General features: G+C 38.4%; 1 protein-coding gene across 2 annotated transcripts; it reads right to left on the bottom strand.

Annotated features, from left to right (window-relative positions):
- Nucleotides 1-337: 337 nt before the first annotated feature.
- Nucleotides 338-20,574, bottom strand: rbms2b (RNA binding motif, single stranded interacting protein 2b). Of its 2 annotated transcripts, none has more exons than XM_056732831.1 (14): nucleotides 20,443-20,574; nucleotides 13,386-13,549; nucleotides 8,581-8,639; nucleotides 8,176-8,267; nucleotides 4,438-4,595; nucleotides 4,148-4,227; nucleotides 3,917-4,026; nucleotides 3,554-3,600; nucleotides 3,331-3,424; nucleotides 2,152-2,202; nucleotides 1,957-2,067; nucleotides 1,599-1,679; nucleotides 1,420-1,507; nucleotides 338-1,294 (listed from the first exon to the last, which is right to left on the bottom strand). In XM_056732831.1, exons 1-13 carry the CDS (start codon nucleotides 20,512-20,514, stop codon nucleotides 1,427-1,429), a joined length of 1,200 nt encoding a protein of 399 aa, XP_056588809.1. In that variant the 5' UTR covers nucleotides 20,515-20,574; the 3' UTR covers nucleotides 338-1,294; nucleotides 1,420-1,426. The 2 variants fall into 2 exon arrangements, with proteins under 2 accessions (XP_056588809.1, XP_056588807.1); XM_056732829.1 differs by having other exon boundaries at nucleotides 338-1,297.
- Nucleotides 20,575-21,133: the final 559 nt, after the last annotated feature.

Consider the following 21,133-nt stretch of genomic DNA (forward strand, 5'->3'; position numbering starts at 1 on the left):
AAGCAAATGCATAAATAATTATATATTTATGGTGGTGGTTACGTTGACTAATGAATATATATATCATATATCTATTTAGTAGATGTTATAAAATAACAACTAGTGATTTCACCTGTTCACATGATAGAGTAAGACCTACTATGTGATATTTTCTTAACATGTTTTATATTTATAGTATTATACTTGAACAATTATCCTGTTCCTAAAATTTTAAGTTACATTCTGCCATCGTGGATGTGTATGTAGAGCATGACGCAAATAATCACTATTCGAGATTAAAATCGTGTACATCATCACAAGAAAACAGTGTTTCACGAAAAAAATGAAGAACTCTTGGTTTTCATATATTGCAGTTTTATATCTCAGGGGACAAAGCCCAACAAACACAATCCTCATTATTAAAGTTCACCAAGGCAAGTTAATTAATTTACAGGTCTACAACGTTGGTGGAGCACTCCTTACAATGAATAAAAGAAAATACATAACTTATGTATGAAGAGGCAAGAGGGAACCAATGGCATGAAAACAAAGTCATACAAAAGTTTATCATCCAAATAATTCTCTTGGAAATTTTCCTTAAAAAAAATCTTCAAATACAAAAATAAATCTCAACATTTAAACAGAGAATGATCTAACAAGATAAAGCAGCATTTTGTTAGGAATAGTTATTGTTCTGAGGGGAATATGAGGTCATCATTTCAGAAATCGGAATTGTCAAGCTTGACATAATGAGGGCATTACGCTCTTGGACACGGCATGGTTTCTGTAGATCTATTAAAACAATGACTTGGCTGCTGGTTTAAAAGCAGGTTCCTCAAAATTTCCTTAAAACCGATATTCAAGAAAATGCAGCAAGATCTTTGCAAAAACATTGTATTTTATGTACAAAATTCCTCCTGCAGCGAACAGTTCGAAAGCAAATTTAAGAGAACTTTACAAAAAGATTTGAAATCAAATTAAAATGACACGTGGTGTTGTAACTTTGCTTCATTCTGGCTTTGCAGAATGTTTTAGAAAATAAAGTTGCAGAAAAATAAAATATCTCAAAGTGTGTGTGTGTGTGTGTGTTTCTGTGTTAAAAAAGCTTATTTGCTTTTTGCGACATTTTAAAGTCACCTTTCTCCATCCAAGTCTTTCGCTCTTACTAAAAAAGGTTTAGCTTCATTATCGGTTGAAAGAAATCACAATGTCTGCCTTTCTTCACTAGAAAGACACAGGCTTCTTGATTCTTTTTCACAATGTCCATTCCTTTCAACATCAAGAGAGATGGTTCAAAATCCAATGTACTCCATCACTTCTAAGAACATAAAAAGGTGATACATTATCTGTTTAATTATAGGGGAGTTAAAAATTTTGGGAATCAGAGGATTGTTTTTCTCTCTGTCCATGACATTTCCAAATCGACAGGACTTAACTCACCTTCTCATCACTTGCCATGCTGGTAGGAGTATGTTGTGTGGTCTGTGGGTGTCTCTATGGCAACCTGCTGCTGTTGGATGCTATTTTCCTGCATGTGGCACGAGGTCAGCATTACCGACAATGAAAGCGAGCTTTAAAACACTTCAAATAATTCAGCACGCAAACGTTTTACACTGTACCTCTGCTGTAATGCTTGAAGGAGGCACTTGGGCATATTGTGGTATGTAGGTCCCTTGCATAGTTGTGTTTGCAGGCATATACTGAGGAAAGACAAACACGTTTACAAATTGAAGTTAAATGCCTATAATCACAGATACTTCACATTAATGTTTTAAGTTCAGTACAAGCACAACAAACAAAAACAGAGGGTTTGAAATTATTCCCCGTTGTGATAGCACTCACATTGTTATTTACCCACGAGCGTTTGCTTAATTAGCCTGTAGTGCAAAGTCGTTTTTTTATAAAACAGCTTTATGAATATAATTATGCCTTGATATTTTCCATTTGTATGATATTTTCAATGAATTCTCTACGTACCGTGCCTGTGCTGCCCAGGGTTAGATGGCTGAGCTGCTGTGTAAGAGGCCCGATTATGGCAGTGGGTTGGATGGTCATAGTGTGATCCACTGTGGGCGTCAGTACGGGACCCTGTGCACAAAGGCAGAGAGATGGGAGGGACGTCAGAATGTCCAAAGTGATTTATAGGTGAGGACATACAGTGAGTGTACTTACTGTGGGCTGCATGAGGTAAGACTGGTGATGTATCCAGGATGGATTGTGTACCTGAAAAACAGAGATTTGTTCGGTAAAAACAGAAGATTTAGACCCACTACCTACCACCCGGTTGAAAAAAACATGTGCTGGTTCGATCTGGTACAAAACCAGCACATGACCAGTTTAGGACCAGGTTGTGAGCTTAAACCAGCACAAACCTAGCTAACCAGCATATAAAAAAAAATGTTCAACAGTGTGACAGCAAAAATCAATAATACATTGAATATTCTTTGAATATAGTGATTATTTGATTTTTTGAAGTTTAATTGGTGTATGATGAGTCTGACATTTACTTTATAGCTGCGTCTCAATTCGAAGGCTGCCTCCTCCGGAGATCGCATTTGTCGACAGCATATGTCATTCGAGGTTGTCTCTTTTCGGTTCAAAACATAATAAAATTAACATTTATTTATCTTAAGAGTATTCATTGTAGTTTCAATCTTGCCTTGAAATGTAAAGATTGCTTTTCTAAAATAAAACCTGAAATAATAACCCTCGATAACGCATGCGGTCGAAAATGCAACCTCCACAGGACGCAGCCTTCGAGCTTATAAATCACCAGCCAAATGGCTACTTTTACAATATAAAAATCTATAAAATAATCAAACAATCTGCATTTAGTTTTATTAATATTAAATTAAGGTCAACCTGTATCTCCTTTCATCATTTTAGGTGAGTCTTCGCTATACCTTTAAAGTCCAGGTGAAAAAAAAAAAAAACAATGCCTATTTTTTCAAGAAATATTGCAGCGTTTATTGCAAACTGTTATCAATGTGGGTCATTCTCTTTTTAAAACTTGTGAGCCCTCATAAACTTCAGTTTAAATCTGAAAATGCACTTCGGTCCTGTAATGTGTATCCGTGTTAAATGAGGTACGTTAGACGGCTTGGGAGGACCATTCGTTAACTCCTCCCCTTCAAATGTCAGTCTGTTGCCAGCTCCATTTAAAAATGCAACGCCTGTTTTTAAAAAAGATCGCAACTTCCAACTCACGGAAGCTCAACGTTAAGCACACCATTCCACAGCTTGAAGAAAGGATGCGAAAATAAAGACAGAATTTTCATTCTCTGGTACTACAAGTGCGGTATACACATTAAAGCATCCCAGTAATATGGCGCCCACCAAAAGAAGTCATACCTGGTATGTGGATACAGGTGAGTGCATGTATGGAGAGATTGAGGTCTGAGCAATAATTCTGTTTGGACCAATGCTGTAGGAAGGAGAGTAGAACCTGCAGGGGGCGACAGAGACACATTTTAACAATCCGAGCTTTCACAATAGTGTCATTGCTAGCGTGATGAAGCACTGCATCTGAAGTGAAGCAATATTTCCATTGTTGAGTGATAAACTCTGAACCCACCCATTTTGTAAAGAGGGGTGAGGGTCGTAGGTTAGCGTCATCCCACCCTGTATTTGCGTGAGAAAGAGAGAGTCAAAACTTATACTAGAAAATAGAGTCAATACTTAGACAAGAAAATAATTTAAAGGTGTAGCTCACCCAAAAATGAATTCTCACCCACATGTTACTTGTAAATCATTTTTTGGTATACAATACAAAACTTGAGAGAACTTCTAAAGAATGATTTTTATCGTAGTATTCTTTAAGAACTTAACAGTCTTGATTTGCAAAAAGTGAGGAAATAAGAATAGAATTTTCCATTTATGGGCGAACTGATTTTTTGTGTTTGTTTAATGTGACAATGATTTAAAGCAGCTCTCTCACAGTGTCGCCCTCTCTTGGCCACTGCCGCCCATTCGAGTGATATTTGCCCTGATTCAGCCGCTTCTTCTGTCCTCCATCCGCAAATTTACACAGCAAGGGTTCTATAGGCACTAAAGACGACATTCATCATTTCAGGCTTTGGCTTTCATAATCGATCAGTCATAATCATCCAGTCAACATAATCCCCCGTATAAAAATGAAACCATTCAGGCCGCCACACAAAAGTGTTACCTGCTACTCCTGGAGGAGTCTTGATGTATTTGCCATTAAAATGTTGAATGATGGCCTCACATTTCTCAGTCGATTCCATCCTGACAGAGTAATTGCAAATGCAAAATGAATCAAACATTAACGATGATCTTGTCAGATGATATGCATGAGTCTCCATAGAGTCAGAAATTAACCAGAGCCTACAACAAAATCGTTCTAACAAAAGTGCCCCAGATATTTTAAGAGAGGGTGCACATATCGCCCCGTGATAGAAGTATCTGTTATTGAACTAATCTTTTGGTTAGGTTTACCTGGCGAATCCCACTCCACGGCTGGTGCCGTTTGCGTCGCGTAAGATTCGTGTGGAGATCACCTGACTGAAGGGTTTGAGCATGCTCTCTAACTCCTGCTCATCCATAGAGAGAGGCAGGTTGGAGATGTACAGGTTGGTGGGGTCCTGTTCCTGTTGCTGCAGAGGTCATGAGCAAGAAAAGTTGAAGAACGTTTTTTTTTCCATATTTTAGAATTATCAAAACAATCACACAAATGTACTTTGGGAATATGACTAGAATGATGCTGTCGAAATGCTGCGATTCACATCTATTCTGGCTTTATATTGGCTGGTTATTCTTTATTATTCAATGTTCCCAGTTATTATTAAGTCATTTTATTTTAGAAACATTCTCATTAAATTAAGCAATGCCTTCATAATTACATTACCCACTACCATAACACAATCGTAAATAGACAGAAGAGAAACCAGAGTGGGGGGCGGCAATTTTTTACGGGTTTAAATAAGGGGTGTGGGCAAAAAAGCTACAGGATCACTTGTATAACATGTTTGCGCACTAATATATTTGTCTTCTTATTAATTTTAGAAATGTATGCATATGCCTTCAGATCAAAGGATTTGTGAAATCTAAAACAAACATTTTACACAAGTGACTAAATCTTTAAACGCTATACATATATTTTGTATATTTAATGTAAAACATATTGCATTTGTAGGTACAAAGGAAAGATTGTGAAAGAGGTTTACGGACGAACTGCTGATCCAGCAGCCACGTGTATTGATGTGGTAAGTTTGTTCAGGTGATAAAACTGGTTCTGCTTTTGTTCCATTTTGGTGCACAAGTTAAAATTTAAGTTCGTCTTTAAACCGTAGTCAGCTCTTCTAAACATTTTGCTATAGCCAAAAATCTTTTTTTTTATGTAAAAAGTGACTTTTAAAGGCCTGTGCGGAGTCAATTATCATATGAAGATATAATTAGCATCATTTGGAGCTGAAAGTATGACAGCAAATATGCAAACACCACACGCTGGCATCTCTTCTAACCTAAATTAACAGCCACATCAAACTGCACAAACTGCCGCAATAAGCACGAGCAGAAGTTTGCAGTTCAGTATCTGAAAACCCCTTAATCATATTATGCAGCTCCAATTAATTTTTTCATTTTCACTGAAGCGTGAGTAGTGTTACCTGCATAAACAAATCAGACAGGCCCTAAAGATAGCTGCAAGATAGCAAACCTCCAATTCACCCTGCTGCTATTTTGCATATTCATTGCTTTGGTGTGCAGATGAGATTAAAATATGAGCCCTAAATACATTAGCAGTTCATCGCTGCATCATGAATAATAAATGTCTAATTGCGGTGACCTGCGATGAAGGTGATCTTTGCACTGATCTAATCGCATCTCGAGAAGGGCGGGAATCTCACTAAACCTGTACAGACATGTCCGAGTTATCAAATTTTCTTCGTACAGTGAACTGCGTTTGACAAAAAGAAAATGAAGCTTATTTTAGGACCATGAAGATCGCGACATTATTTTAAAGACATCTAAGCATAAATGCTACTGCCCGGCGATCTCATTACCGTGATACAAAAAAGTTATTTCATTTTCATTCTCATATAATGTACAAAATTAATAAATTGCCTAAATGGTATTTATTAACATACATGTAATACTTTATCTAAGGAAAAGAGCTTTATTGTATTGCTTTAAGTAAAATTATGTATTGTAAAAAAATACATGTAAATTGTTCATAAAATATGAAGACAAAATATTGTAATAGATACTATAATGAGACACTATGGAAATTAACCTATATATATATATATACATTTATTCTTATATAGGTTAATTTAGAAAAAATCAAAAATTCAAATTTTCTCTTTATTTTTCTTATATAGGTTAATTCAGAAAAAAATCAAAAATTCACATTTTCTCTTTATTTCCACGGCATACATTTCTGAATTCATTATTTATAGTTATTTAATTATTTATAGTATACTTTTATCATTTTTGTTTTATTCTGTGAACTATTAGCAATATTTCCCCACAATTGCAAGTACAACTTTTGTTTCTATTTGCATTTATTTGCAAACTGGAGAAAAAGTTCAGAAGTAACAGAAAGGATGCTCTGTATTTTTTCAGACCTCAAATACTGCAAAGAAAACAAGTTCATATTCACCATAAGAAATACAAGAGGAGTATTTGTACATGGATTTATACATGCAATTGTACAAAAAAAATCATGTGATAAGCGCCTAATGGCAACAATACATCTTGAAATTAATAAAATCAATTTTTAATGGTCTTTTAATTTTTTCTGCGGTGGTATAAACAGTATATATACACATATTTTAAAGATATCGTCCTATTGCAGTCGCCACACAAACATATTTAATAGACTCTTAAATAGGTCAGGTCACTAAAAGATTCAAAAAAGAGCTGTGAAGAAGATCTGCGGCTGATGATGACAAGGAAAAAGGTTAAAGGTTGCCCTTTCACACTGATGCGAAGCAAAAATACTCTACAGCAACTTCAAGAGAAACCACTAAAAGGTGAAATATCTGTTATAAAGGCACGTGGCTACAAGAGCAGGTCTGAGTGATAGAGCAGCGGTCGGCCAGGGTACGAGCAGCGCAGTGCTGTGGTACACAACGGAGGCTCTGCCAGCCGAGCTGCTCAGACAGTGACTCAGCCACGATTGAGAGAGAGAACACACAACCTCTTTGAGAAGCAGGAGAACCTAGAAGGAGCAAAACAAGCCGAATACTGTACTCCTCAGGCACTTCCTTGGTAGAATGACTCAATGCATGAGCCTAATGGAGACACCGGCTCCGTTTTCATGGCTCGACACCCACAGACGGGCCAAGCGTTAGGTAAAATAATCACGCCGTCCTACACCTCGGTGATTGGCGGCAATTATTTTCAACATGAATTGCTTTCCCTTGTAGATAAGCTGTGAATGTTGTGTGTGGGTTGGGAACACTTTAGTTGATTCATTGAGGATAAAAACAATTTGTCCAAAACGTTAATGACGATGCCTGTCTGTGCTAAACTCACGGGTGTTCTGGGTGTTGCTATGAGGTTCCAAAAGTGTTTTGGTGGTTGGTGGATCAATTTTAGGTGGTTTCTAGGGTGTTTAGGGCTTGGGGGAACCCTATATGCCTTTCCTTAAAGGAACAGTTCACCCCCCAAAAAAATCTGTCATCATTTGTTCCAAATCTGTATAAATGTCTTTGTTGTGATGAACACAGAGAAAGATATTTGGAAGAATGCTCGCAACAGTTCTTGGCCACCAGTGACCTCCATAGTAAGACAATTACAGCGGTAGTTAAAAGTGCTCTGGAACGGTTTGCTTTCCTACAATCTTTAAAATCGAACAAAGAAATTTATAAAGCAAATATTCCTACTACGGTAGTCAATGGTGGTAAAGAACTGAATTGTTACACGCATTTCCAAATCTCTTTCTAGTTGTATATCAGATCAAAGCCATTTATACAGACTTGGAACAACTTGAGGTTGAGCATTTTTGGGTGAATTGTTCCTTTATTGTTAATGATTCTAGAATCAATAAAGAAGAGAATTGGGGGTTTGTTCAAATTCCATAACCCGGTATGCTTTAGCAAGCACCATTAACAATAAAACAACTGGAATGCCTTTGAAGCTCAAGGGTACGGCAGAGGTGCTGCTTTGTCTAAACTGTTTTAAATATGTACTGTTTTTATAAGCAGGATATTTAGTTCCACCGCCTCTTACCTTTGCCATCTGAGCCTGTATTCCACTGGCCTTTAACGCCGTAACTGCTTTCTGTGCAGAGGCTGGGCTGTCGAAATCCACAAAGCCATAGCCTGAACACACACACACACACGGGATCAGTGATCACTGCTCAGAGTTCAGTCGTTAAGCCAATAGCGTTGCCTATCACTCCTTTGCACCTTAGCTCCCTCTGGTAATCTCTGTCCCACATGAGAAAATAGCTACAAGGCCAAGTTTAACCACACACATGAATGCAGTGGTCCACTTGACAGATGCTGGGTTATGCAATAACAATCCCATTTCTGTTTCATCATCACATTTGTCAGCGATAAAGAAGAGGAAGTTTAATTGAAGAGTACTCAAATGTGAAAGATAAACAGCTATATCAATAACATAACATCTTACCTTTACACTTGTTGATGGTCTTGTCGAGGATGGCCTTGGTGGACACTATTTTCCCAAAGCTTTGCATCATAAAAAAGACAAAAAAATTCTGTTTAGATGACTGAACCTATTATTTAGTGTATAACAATGTAATAACCGTGTATTAACAATGGGTGGGTTTATTACCATGTAATAAACACACCCAAAGACGCTTTCTGGTGGGTGGTTGATATTTTATAAGGTCAAACATGATTTGGAGGAGCCAAAGTAATCTAAGCGGGGGCACACAAACTCATAAACGCAGGGTACCCGCACCATTCACAAACATCCCAGGAATCATTTGCATTGGATATCTCGACGCGGTGGAGAATCTGTGATCAAATGGTAACATTCATTGAATAATGGATGCCGTACAGCGATCGTATCGTTTTCCATATCTTAAGAGGCATCGCAGCAGCACGGCACAGGTATACAGTGGTAGATTTGTGCATGTTTATGGATTAGAGGAGGCTCGCAGCAGTCTGGGGGACGGGGAGGGCCATAGGGGTTCTTTCCAGGCATGTGCTTGCATTGTAACCTGAGAGTTCTCCTTGTATGCTCTGTGTGGCTCTGGCTGGGATCCACAACAATCGACTAACAATGCCCTCTGCTGCGCTCCGCCTCATCTGGGTCCTACTGCCCCTGCACAGCATCCCAGACAAAAATCTCTGAACCAAAGTCAGATGCGCTGCTTAAGTGTCAGGAACGTTTTTCAGTTTCCTGTGTTAAATACAGAATTATAATGATTTAATAGTTAAATCTGAATGGAAAAAAGACTGGTGTCTGAAGGTGCGACACAGGAAACTGTGTAACTTATGCAATGCAAAGCATTGGTTCAAATGTATTTAGATTTGTAGTTAAGTAGTTAAGTTTTTAGTTATATGGATGGTTATATACATAACTACAAGTGAAATGCTGTCAAACTAACATTAAACGTTTGCTGCAAAATCTTAATATAGTGTTTAGATGACTGGTTTGGATTTAACAGGTTTACCCAAGTTATTCTAACAATTGGTCTGTACATGTCCCTTATTTCACAAACTGGCATTGCTTGATGCGTTTTTCTAAGATGTACACCGTTTGGAAATCCTGCCCCTGTGCAGCTCAGGGGTGGAGGGACAGCTAGTCATGTGTGAGAGCAAAAAGTCACGGTCAAGCAAGCGCTAGGAGCTGAGCTGCAATTATAAGTGTGCGGATGTAGCTTGACCCTTTTGCAGGAATAAATCAGTACTCGTATTGACCTGTTGTGGGGGGATTGACAGTGTTTACTTTTTATTGTTCATGCAAATATATGTTTATATTGATTATAGTTCATGCGTAGTATAGTTTATAGTTTTAATAAATATGTAAGAGATAATGTTCAGGCAGCCGGTTGTTATCGCAGGAATAAGCCCCAAGCGGAGGGTCTTGTATCACAATGAAGGGTCTTATTTCGCGATAACAGCCGGCTGCTCGTTAATTATCCCGTTTATTACACGGCTACTTGCCACATGAGAAAAAATGGAAATGAGATGTGAAATATTTTATTGGCCCATTTTTACCGAATGTAGACCTACCGCGAAGATAACTTAAGAAACGACGTTCAAATGCGAACAGGCAATTTGGCTTTATCATTTTTAAATATAATTTTTTTAATTTGTCAAAAAAACTGTAAAAATCATTTGCTGTATCCGGGTTGCCGTGTGTTATTAGTTTTGAGAGGTTGTTATCTGAGAATAACGAACATGCAAATGTCGCAACTGGCCAATCGTAATCAAGAATTCCAACAAGCAGTGTAATATACTTAACATACATAGACATTTTGTATTAATTATACTAAATGTAAGCTATATACAGTATGTGTATATCACAGAATATCTTATTTAATAGCGTTTATAACCATAAACATACGGATTATAAAATTATGATTTTTTTTATTTGCTGCCCTGGAGCACAAAACCAGTCATAATGGGTATATTTGCAGCATAGCCAACAATACATTCTGTGGGTCAAAATGTAAGATTTTTCTTTTATGCCAAAAATCATTAGGATATGATCTTTGACGATCATGTTCCATGAAGATAATTTGTAAATTTCCTACCATAAATATATTGATTTTTATGAGTGGATGCAGCAAAAATGCGAACACAAATGTCCAGAAACACACCTACAAACTGGTGCCCGCTCTTTGGGAATTATCCACTCAAGTTTGGTATCTATGTTAAGCTTAGAATTTCCGCGTTCAGGTTCTTCTACTTTTCACAAAGTCTTTACAGCGGTAAGCCAACAGAGAGGGTTAGGCATCAGAGAGTGTTAAAACAAACCTGTTTCCTTTTAGCAACAGCCTCTGATGGACATCTTTAAAGGAGATTTTCTCAATATTAAGATTTTTCTGATAAGATTCCAGATCTTCAAATAGTTTTACCTTGGCCAAATATTGTCCTTTCATAAGAACTCATATATCAATGGAAAGCTTATTTATTCACTAAACCATTTTGACTGGTTTTGTTTTGCAGGGTCACATTTAGCTTATGTCCAGATAAAGATGCAATAAAAACCAAATTAAGAACTAAGGGTTTTTAAGCTTTAATCACAATTAGTTTTTTGACATTTTGTTTAGATGAATATATGTTAATACATATTTTGCTATAAGAGCTTCATTAGGACAATACTAAATAAAACAGAGTGTGCACAGTACAGTATGTAGACTTTGTCACAGAATGTTTTATGAAGAACATGTTTACTTTTCTGAACCTCTTATTTACTATCTAGAGATGTCAAAGACAGTGGTTCATTTCCCAGCAAAAAAATGCATGGATTAATAAAATGCATATCAATTGCACAATTGTGAAAAATAAAACTATTATTCTGTGCTTTCTATAAATGTAACAGTAATTATTTGCTAAGCCTTCTTTACTAAGAAACACCTGACATATTTTCCCTCTTCTCTCTCTCACACTCCCCAAAATCTACTCTTTCTTTCACTACTCCTACATACACACACCAGTAAGTTCACGTCTGCTCTCTCTCCCAGCTGTTACCCTTGTTTGTCTTTCTCTTTCCCCCTGGGCTCAGAGTTTCCTGTAGGGCTGGGCAGCCTCATCTCAGGCGTTTCTTCCAGAATGCTCAGAATGAGAGGGCCTCTCCAGCACTGCCTCTAAAATCTCTGCACATTCGTTTCACAACAGCTTAACTATATGACCGGTTTGATTACAATTAGACATCATGTTTTCATTGGCCTACAAAAGTCACATCAAATACACATGCAGAGTTGGCAACTATTTCTTTGGCAGTGTGATAAAAGATTTATAAGTTATAATAAAAGATGAACTGAAAATAAAACAAAAAGGAAAAAAAGGATACGACCTGACTACAATTTGTTACAGCAAAAATATAATAAAAATTTAAATGGGCTTTTAAAGGGAAGGTGGTGCAAAAGTTTACCATTATATTTTTTTATGATGCCAGGTTATATACAGAAAAACAAGGTTTTTGTGTCATATAATCAAGAATGCATTTTAATGTTAACTTTGCATTTTGCAACCTCTTAATGTTAGAAGAAAAAAAATGAAGCCCTGTTGTACTTTTATCAACCCTAACAGGAAGTGAGGTGCGGGAGGGGGGGTCACGTATAACTGCAGAACCACTGCAGTCGGACAACAGAAAAGAGCTCTGTTTGAAACCCAAACCTCTGCTGACTTTGCCACAAGTTTGTGACGCTAAGTCCCACATTCCACCGAAGTGTCGTCTAACATGAAAGCAAAGAATGCACAGGTCTAATGGTGTCAGAATGATACTATTAGAAAAGATTAAATTTCAAGATGGAGTTCAACCCAAGATTCACACTAAACTGTTATAAATATGTAAAAATATTTCATGAATAAAAATGTATGATTTGCAACACATTCCGTATACTACATCAAGATGCAAAATAAGCCATTTTAAAAGCATTTCTAGCGTAATTTGCATTCATGTCAACATGACCTGCCAGTAGAACATTCTCAACCTCTCTGTGATGGGTCAAATCAGGACGCTCAAAGTTTGAATCTTGTACTCCTCCTTCTTCTCAATACTCTCTCTGCACCCTGACACTACATGCATGAGTCCTACACAGCAGGTTAAACACAGTCAAATGAGTAGGATGTATGAACGCCCAGAATAAAACAGAACACAAAGCAGATATTTATTAGTTCGCTATTTAATCTGAAACATTTGAGATAAAAAGATATGATTTATGATTGTTCATTCCTTCGGAATGAAATAGATAATGTCAACATGGTGGATATGTCTAGGAACTGTCAAAAATGTGGCTCTTTATCATTGAGTTCATGCTTTGGAAAAAGGGAAATTCATACAGTCTTTGTCTCTGCCTTCGGAGGCAGCATTTCAAGGTAGGAAGGCATCAATGTTAACTTCCTGTCTACTGAGATACCTCCATCAGGCCTTCAATGTTCCACAATTCTATGTGTTTGCTGACGTTGGGAATGTGATTGGTCGAGCAGGGTCGAGTTAAAAAAATAAAAATGGCGGCCGAGAAAGCCGCTATAGCACAGTTTTTGTGTAAATAAAGTTATATTTTCTCTTTTTACAAATTTTCTTTGCATTTTTATCGAGAACAGAATTCCGTCACGGTGCCTATGAAGGCTTTCCTAATGCCTTTCTCGGAACTGCCTTCATGCCTAAATGCTGCCTCCGAAGTCATCGCCTCATGAGACAGCGAGGCAACAAGTCAGCTGCCTAAGCCTTCGGACGCAGCCTCTGTCACATCATGTTTGCGTTAAGTGGAAGGATTGGAAAAGGACACTTACGGTTGACACAGTTTGACCAAGTCCTGGTCTGTAGTTCCTGGATGGAGACCGCGGATATAAAGGTTGGTTTTGCTAAGCGGATCCCCACCAACGCTGCCTCCATTACTGCTGGTGGTGTTAGGACTGGGCGGCGCCATCTGCTGGGTGGAGGAGGCATACGCCTGCTGTTAAAACAGAGATTACAGACAATTAATCATGGTTTGAAAGATTAACCATCACAAGGCTTTGCTAATCGTCTTAAAAGGAAATGACAGTGTTTGAATTTCCTCTTGGCTTTCATCTTGAGTTAATGGTCAAATAGCTACTTAAGGATAGTGTTGGTTAACTCCCACTTTTTACAATGCAGTCAAATCCAGATGGATCAGTTTTCGTACATGAATATCCTGTTTGATGCTCTTTTTTCCAAAGTACGGTCAAGTTGAACACAAAAGAAGACATTTTCCAAAATTTAGGAAAGCAATTCTGGGGCACTTTTGAGTACCATTTTCACTTTTCCTACCATGGTTGTCAATGGTAGTCAAGAACTGTTTGGTTGCAAGCATTCTTCTAAATGTATTCAGTGTTCATAAGAACAAAGCAATTTATAAAGATTTGGAACAATTCGGGGGTAAGTAAATGATGCCAGAATTTTCATTCTTGGGTGAACTCTCCCTTTTTGTCTCCACAATGTTCTAACATATAAAAGCACTGTAACTACAGGGCTGATTCTGAAAAACACATCACAGATGTAAAGTAGATTGTGAATGTGGATTCGCGTTGACTTTGTACAATATGGGTTAGAAGAGGCACGCAGATTTTGTCTCCAAATGTTGTTATGCCCAAAGCCTGGGGCTTTTCTCCTCTTGAGAGGTTCTGTTAGCTTTCTAATTAACTGCTCATCAGTCAGAGGGTCAGGCAAGGATGAAGTATTTCATTAGTCAAGCCTGTGAAATCAAATCTCACAGAGGGAACAATGGGCCAGTTTAATACATGCCACAGGTTCATTGGTTTGGCTGAGATGCTTGGAAAGGAGAGAGAAGGGCACATCCAAAAGCGTTATGTCATATATAGTAGTCCTCTCCCCCCGAGCTGGTTGAACTGGGCCGTCTAATTGAGATCTGAGCTTGTTAGCATTGAGAGCTAATCCCTCTCATGTGCTGGGTGCAGTCAGAAAGCACCATCTCATTAGAGCTGCCTCTGCATGGGAAAACAGATGACTGAACCGCTGCCCCCCGCTAAGCCCATCTGCCCTGCAACCCTGTTCAAGGTTGAGTGGTGCTGCACACCTACAACCAACACCACACAAAACACTGTATGAGAAAAATTAAGGATGACATCAATAAAATTGATAATGATGGATGTGTCGTGCAATTTTATGAACAGCTGACCTAAAAATAAAAATCCTGTCATCATTTACTTCCAAATCTGCATGAATGTCTTTGTTTTGATGAACACAGAGAGAAGAATCCTTGTAACCAAAGGATTTCTTGGAAAAGCAAGACTCCAAGCGTAAAAGTCAGTAAGGCTTGTTTTAACCGCGTACGATCGCATAGTTCACTCCTGACCCTTATGAAATGTATACGAAAGCCTTTCCATACAACCACGCTTGAACTCGTGTTCTCGCCAAGCATGTGACATATTACACGGATGCATTCCTGCCAATCCACAACCGTGCTGACATAGATTCACGCATCACGGCCATCCCTCACGTGTTCCATCCGATGCGGCTCCTCTCAGTTTACTTCAGTTCGGGCTGAATGCAGAACAAATCCTTGTCAACAACTAATCAATATCTGCAGACCTGCCCTTGAACATCTCGGGTGCTCCATAATGAAATCAGACAGTCTTCCTCTATTTGCACTTGAGAACAGCACTGCAGTGGAGCCCGCTATAGGCTCCCGCTTCATTTCCATAGATATGCGCAGCGTGGTAATGAGAGCATGGTTTGCATCTCTCACGATTACTCTGATGCAGTGACACCAGGGCAGACTCCAGGGAAGGCTATGAGCTTGTGCTCACAGAAAATAGAGGTCACAGGAGGCAGTAAGCAGCTCTGAAGGGTTAGCAGGGGATCTGTAGGGATGGTACCAGGTGTGACTGGAAATAAATGTTTTGTCTGTCACTCCTAGCTGCATACGGTGTAATATTTGGATTTATTTGGAATATGAATATTTACCTATTGATACGCACTGCAATGCAGTATCTTGCAGAGCATCTTAGTGGGTAAATATATAGTATGTTTAAAGGGATTATTCTTCCAAAAATGAATCATCATTTACTCACTCACTTGTCATTTCAAAACTATGTGACTTTTTTCTCTGCAGAACACAAAAGAAGATTATTTCAAAGAATGTTGGTAGCAGTGGCAGTACCCATTCACTTCGATTGAATGGACACAAACCAGTACAAGTCAATGGGTACCGCGGTTGTTCGGCTACCAACATTGTTCAGGATATCTTCTTGCGTGTTCTGAAGAAAAAAGTAAGGTTTGAAATGACAAGTGCGTGAGTAAATGATGGAATCTATTTCATTTCTGAATCAGTGTATGCTAAATCCCTTAAAGTAATATAATTGTAAAACAGTAAATCTACAAAAACCTTAGCGTATTTTGTCACTACTAAAGTTTGAGGGAAACAAAAAATTTTTTTTCTTGAGAGACATGCACGGAGACTTGGGTCCTATGTTAGCGGTCTAAGCGAATTGTCTAATGAAGTGAACTTAGGGTGTGTCTGAGTCCACTTGCTCGTTTAAGGACGGGAAAAGGGTCGGTGCGTCAGGCGTATGGTCTAAAAGGGTTGTCCCTATTCTTCTTATGAGTCATGGTTGTGTTTTGGTTCAGTGAACCAATCAGAGTCTCATCTCTGATTCCGTTTAAGAGCCAATTGTGCTTGCGTCATGGCGGATTCGATATTTACAGGGCAGAATTTGCAAGAGCAAGACTGGACACTTCTCTAGAAAGGAAACCTGTTCGTGGAAGAGGTTAAAGCCGAGCAGACCATCTACAGGACAAGCCAGCTTTTTATATTTATGTCCACAATAATAATCTTTTACATTGTAATCTATTGATTTGTATTATTTGACATTATTGTGTGCTACTGCGCGTGCCTCTGTGTGTAATAAGCAGAATGTAGCACGCTTCCGGCCGAAGCTGTATCCCTTCTAGCAACAACCCGCTCGTTGCCATTGACTTCTTTTCTGTATCGTGACGTACTGTTTATCTGAGTGAAACGGCTTCTTTAATAAGAAAGTATGTAGGTCCGGCTTTTCTTCCTTCACATTATGATTGGTTTGTTGTTAGTTTGGCCTGGAGGGGGGGGGGCTTAAATGCCTGGCCTTTGGTCAGTGAGTATAGTCCTACCTTTCTTTTGTTGCTGACATCATTTGGTGAAGAGTTGTGGTTGAGACGGGGAGAGGAGCTTAATGTTTTCGATTAAAGATTACAACACGTGCAAATGAATGTTGAAAAAATAATGGTGTGCACGGCTTAATCATTTATAATAATCACTGCAACACTGTGTAAAACACTTGTTTCATTTTATGGTGACTTTAAACAACTAAAAAAATATTGCGGCATTGACTTAATATCAGGTTTCGGTTGGTCAATGCATGGCTCAGTCTGTTTGCAGACCAGCACGCCAATGGGCGCACAAATGGGCGCAAATGCATTTGCTTTTTAAACAACGTAGCGCAGGATGTGAAAATGAAAACTGCGTCAGGCTGAAACTAGCAAAAAACATGTGCATCGCGCCTGGCACCACATTACACAGAGTGCATGATAGGGCCCTTCGTTTCTTAATAGCAAGCATATGGTAATAATTCTTATGAAATATACAGTGTTACCCAAACATGGTCCATTGGATGAAAAGTAAAGGGGGGCAGGGAACTGCATGTAAAAAAATCACTCACTTTCAAGAGTTCCCAACCCTTTTCCAAGTTTCAATCACAAATCAGAATTATATTTTGTCAGGCATTTACTCAGCCCTTTGTTTGCATTTGAGAAACACTTTGGCTTATAAAAGAAATGTCAGAATATAAATCTTTAGTAGAAATAAATGTAAAAAATGACTTTGCATATGCCAGTAAACCAGGATTCATACAAAATGTTTGAGATGGGAATTCCAGGAATTCCAGGTCATTTATGTGTTCAATCTGCATGCCAAGATTGTGGGAAGGAGGGGAAGGCTGCTCAGTTTTCAAAGCTGTGGCTTTTAGCAGTGTTCAACTGACATATCTCCTGAAGGATAATTCTGAACACATATTTAAAAAGCAAAAGCCGCAGAAATGTTCGGTGTTGCAATGAACATATATACTTTCAATATCAAAATCGGCCTAAAACTTTATAACGTTTTGCGTCTGCTGTTAAAATTGTGTAAAACGGTGGACGATTATAATAGTGTATTCTGTGACTATATTGCGTAGCATTGTCAATACACAGATTTAGTTTGACACATATTTTATACTAAAAGCGTGTGACAAAGGACAAAGAATCTTTGGAACATTTTAATGTGCTACCAAATATTCATACTGTATAAAACAACTTGCAATGTTTTGCCGCCCCACCGAGTGTTATTCTGCGCCGGATTTTATTCCGCCAGAGTTGACAGCAGTTGGGTGAGTCAGTGCAGCAGTGCCTAGCAGATGCGCAGGGCTTAGAAAGCCTAGTCTAAATTTGGGGCACTTAAGGAAGAAATTACAGACCAGTGGCTGAATACTCTCACAACCCAAAACATTCTAGAAAATGTCCCTTGATAACTTATATGCAGACTGTTTTAAATGGACGCTTCTGGAGAGTCTGCTCAAACCAGAGCAAAATTACAAAATGATCAGATCATCAGAACCATTATTCTGTGGAACACAAATGGAAATATTTTGAGAAATGTCACGGTGGTTTTGTGTCCAAAGTCAACGAGGGGCAATGTTCTTTGGTTACCAACGTTCTTCGAATTATATTTTGATGTGTTCTGCAGAAGAAAGAAAGTCATTGGTTTGAAATGACATGAGGATGAGTAAATTATTAAATAATTTTGGGTGAACTAGTACCTCCATAAATCACTGTATGTATGTATTGTATCTACATTCCACAGCAGTGTATCAGCAGATACAGTCTTAGTTAAAGTGATGACTAACATGTCTTCCTCTGCCACCAAGTTTGTGGGGCACTGTCTGATGAATAGGTACGGACGGCCAAATCCCCTCAAACACAAAGCCCACCTGCCCAGCTCAGCTTTCTAACCTACTACCTACGCTTTCTACCCCAGCGTTCAGCAACCAGGTCCCCGCTGTGAGAGTTATTGAGAAAGGATGCACCATGGGCCTGGACACCTGCCTGCTCAGCGGCTGGCACTTCTGCTGTTTGTCAGTTCAACATTTTGTGGAGCAATGCTCGGTCTGCATGTTTACTCAACCTATTCTTTATATGCTTGTTTTTATAGGACAAACATGAAACGATTCTATCATGAAAGGTTTTAAAAATGAATGAAATTTCGAGACAGATCTGAAAAGCATTTGTAAAGCCTGCAAATTAGATGCAGATATGCAGAAATGGTCGCTACCGTCACAGCAAGATTAAAGTTCAATGCAGCCAAAAAGAAAGTAAAGGATTGCAAAACTATACACAAAACAACCAACGACTCCTGACATTAGTTATTGTGACACAGCTATAGGTCTAAGATTACATGTTATAACAATACAATATAATATTAGACAAGACCAAAAATGTGTTTGAAACTAGAGAATACCTCTGTGAATTCTAGAATGCCTTACAACAATAATCTTTCCCTGCCATCATCGTTACGTTGTTGCACAATGAGATCTAACAATACAGTTAAACACATTCCACCCAACTCAAAAGTTCTCTCATTTCTTCAAATAATTCAATGTAAATCATCTGCCACAAACTTAACTCACGACAGAGTTAGATTTGACAACTGCTGGTATACAATATAAGCGCTGTTCTTGCTTTCTGTGGCATGCAAAGTTGTGAAGCTCAGATGAATTAACAACACACAGAGAGCCAAGCTGGACCAGGTCAGAGTGTACACTTATAAAACTGACGATGACTATATAATGTATCATATCTTAATGTGATGTTTACGGTACGCTACACTGTTTACACCAGTTAAACAATGGTCCACAAAATGATCTTTACAATTGCCTCTTTCTCTTTCCGCCGTCTTTATTGCAACATCAGTTATAATCTATGATGACCTTGTCAGGACATTGAAGATGCCAGATGATAAAGACTGCTTTGTATAAATATGCAAGATTCACAAATCTTCGCGTTCAATCTTAAATCTGTGAGGACCTTAAGTGCACAATATACGTCACACCTCTTTAATAAAGTCAGAATCATTTTTCATTGTGATTTTAATGCCATGTCTCAAAACATAATATCTACTGAATAAATGCCTATTGTGAGTCTGAAATAAAGGTCATTGTGTGCTTTACAAACAATAAAGGTTTTTGATAAACCTTCATTTGCAAAGCATGCTCAAAAATGAGTAATTGACATCTTTTAAAAGCTCTCTTGTTTTATCATCTTAATTTAACTTGTCTCTCTTTGAGCAATGCTGCACAAGCACCACAACACAGATCTTGTACCCCGGCTCTCTTCATCCGCAAAGTCAATTCGAAACCTTAATGTTTCCCGTCATAGTAGTAAGATATTTAGGGGTGGGGCAAATGACACAACGTAAAACTTGGTTAAAGTCGTTTTCTTTTCCCCTCAAGACATCTTTAACGAATCCCAATTAATCCTCTATTCTGTTACACCGACATCGTGTCCCTATACAGCGCGAACCTTTCGGCTCGTAAGTTCAGTGGGCTACTGTCCGTGACTTCTCACCCAGCCGACAGTGTAACAGATAAATCAGCTAAATTAAGATTTTAAATACGCGCTCACACCACTACGTCGGTACATTATCCGGCACCATCGCGCAACGACACAGTTCAATCTTACCCAGGTTCCACTTTCAAGGACACTGCAGCTCGCACTGTGCAATTACACAGACAACAGAGATAAGCGAGACCAAGGAGCCTTTTCTATAGCTGACGTCTCCGCGTATGTTCATCGTCTTACCTTTTTACTGCTTTTGCTGGTATAACTGTTATACGGGTTGATTCCTGTCCTTGGCGGCACGGAGAGCAGCATTTTTACAACAGCGGCAGCGCTGTGTCCGGAGCGCCCAGTACAGCCAAAACAGTCAGCTGACGTCAGCCGGGAGTCTGGGGAAGAGATTGACTCGCTCTTACAGACACACTCACACCACTGCTGTTCATTAGCACTCATAAAGCAAACAGCAGTAGATATTCTGTGTTAAAACGATATAAAAGTGGCAAAGATAACATTTTAATAGCCTGTATAACGAGGTGTTTGATGCTCTTTTTCATTTCATAGCTTTCCCTCCCTCTTTTTTAACGGGATCTCTGCAGCTTTTTTCAGACGCACTTGACTATAAACACACATTAAGACATAAAACTGGGTAACATTTTACAATAAGGTCACAATCATTAATCATTAATTAAGGTGTAGAACATTGGAACGGTTATGGGTTCGATTCTGCAAAATGATGAAAAACACGCATTTGCTAAATGTATATGAAATGCAGGAACATTTATATTACACTTAAACTACATACTTTAAGAGCATTGATTTGTCTTTGTTTATGTTAGTTGATACAAATCCAATCATTTTTCACGCATTTTTGTTCATGCACTGTGCATTGACTGATGTGGACAGATTTTTGTTTATTTTAAATATGCATTCGTAT

Source organism: Triplophysa dalaica, chromosome 20, assembly GCF_015846415.1.
Source record: "Triplophysa dalaica isolate WHDGS20190420 chromosome 20, ASM1584641v1, whole genome shotgun sequence".
Lineage (NCBI taxonomy): Eukaryota > Metazoa > Chordata > Actinopteri > Cypriniformes > Nemacheilidae > Triplophysa > Triplophysa dalaica.

Coding starts and splice junctions, on each gene's coding strand:
- rbms2b (XM_056732831.1), bottom strand. CDS start 20,514: ATGCTGCTCTCCGTGCCGCCAAGGACAGGAATCAACCCGTATAACAGT. Junction 8,640..13,385: donor TTGGTCAAACTGTGTCAACC/GTAAGTGTCCTT, acceptor TATGATGCAAAG/CTTTGGGAAAATAGTGTCCA. Junction 2,203..3,330: donor CACCTGTATCCACATACCAG/GTATGACTTCTT, acceptor TCTGTTTTTCAG/GTACACAATCCATCCTGGAT.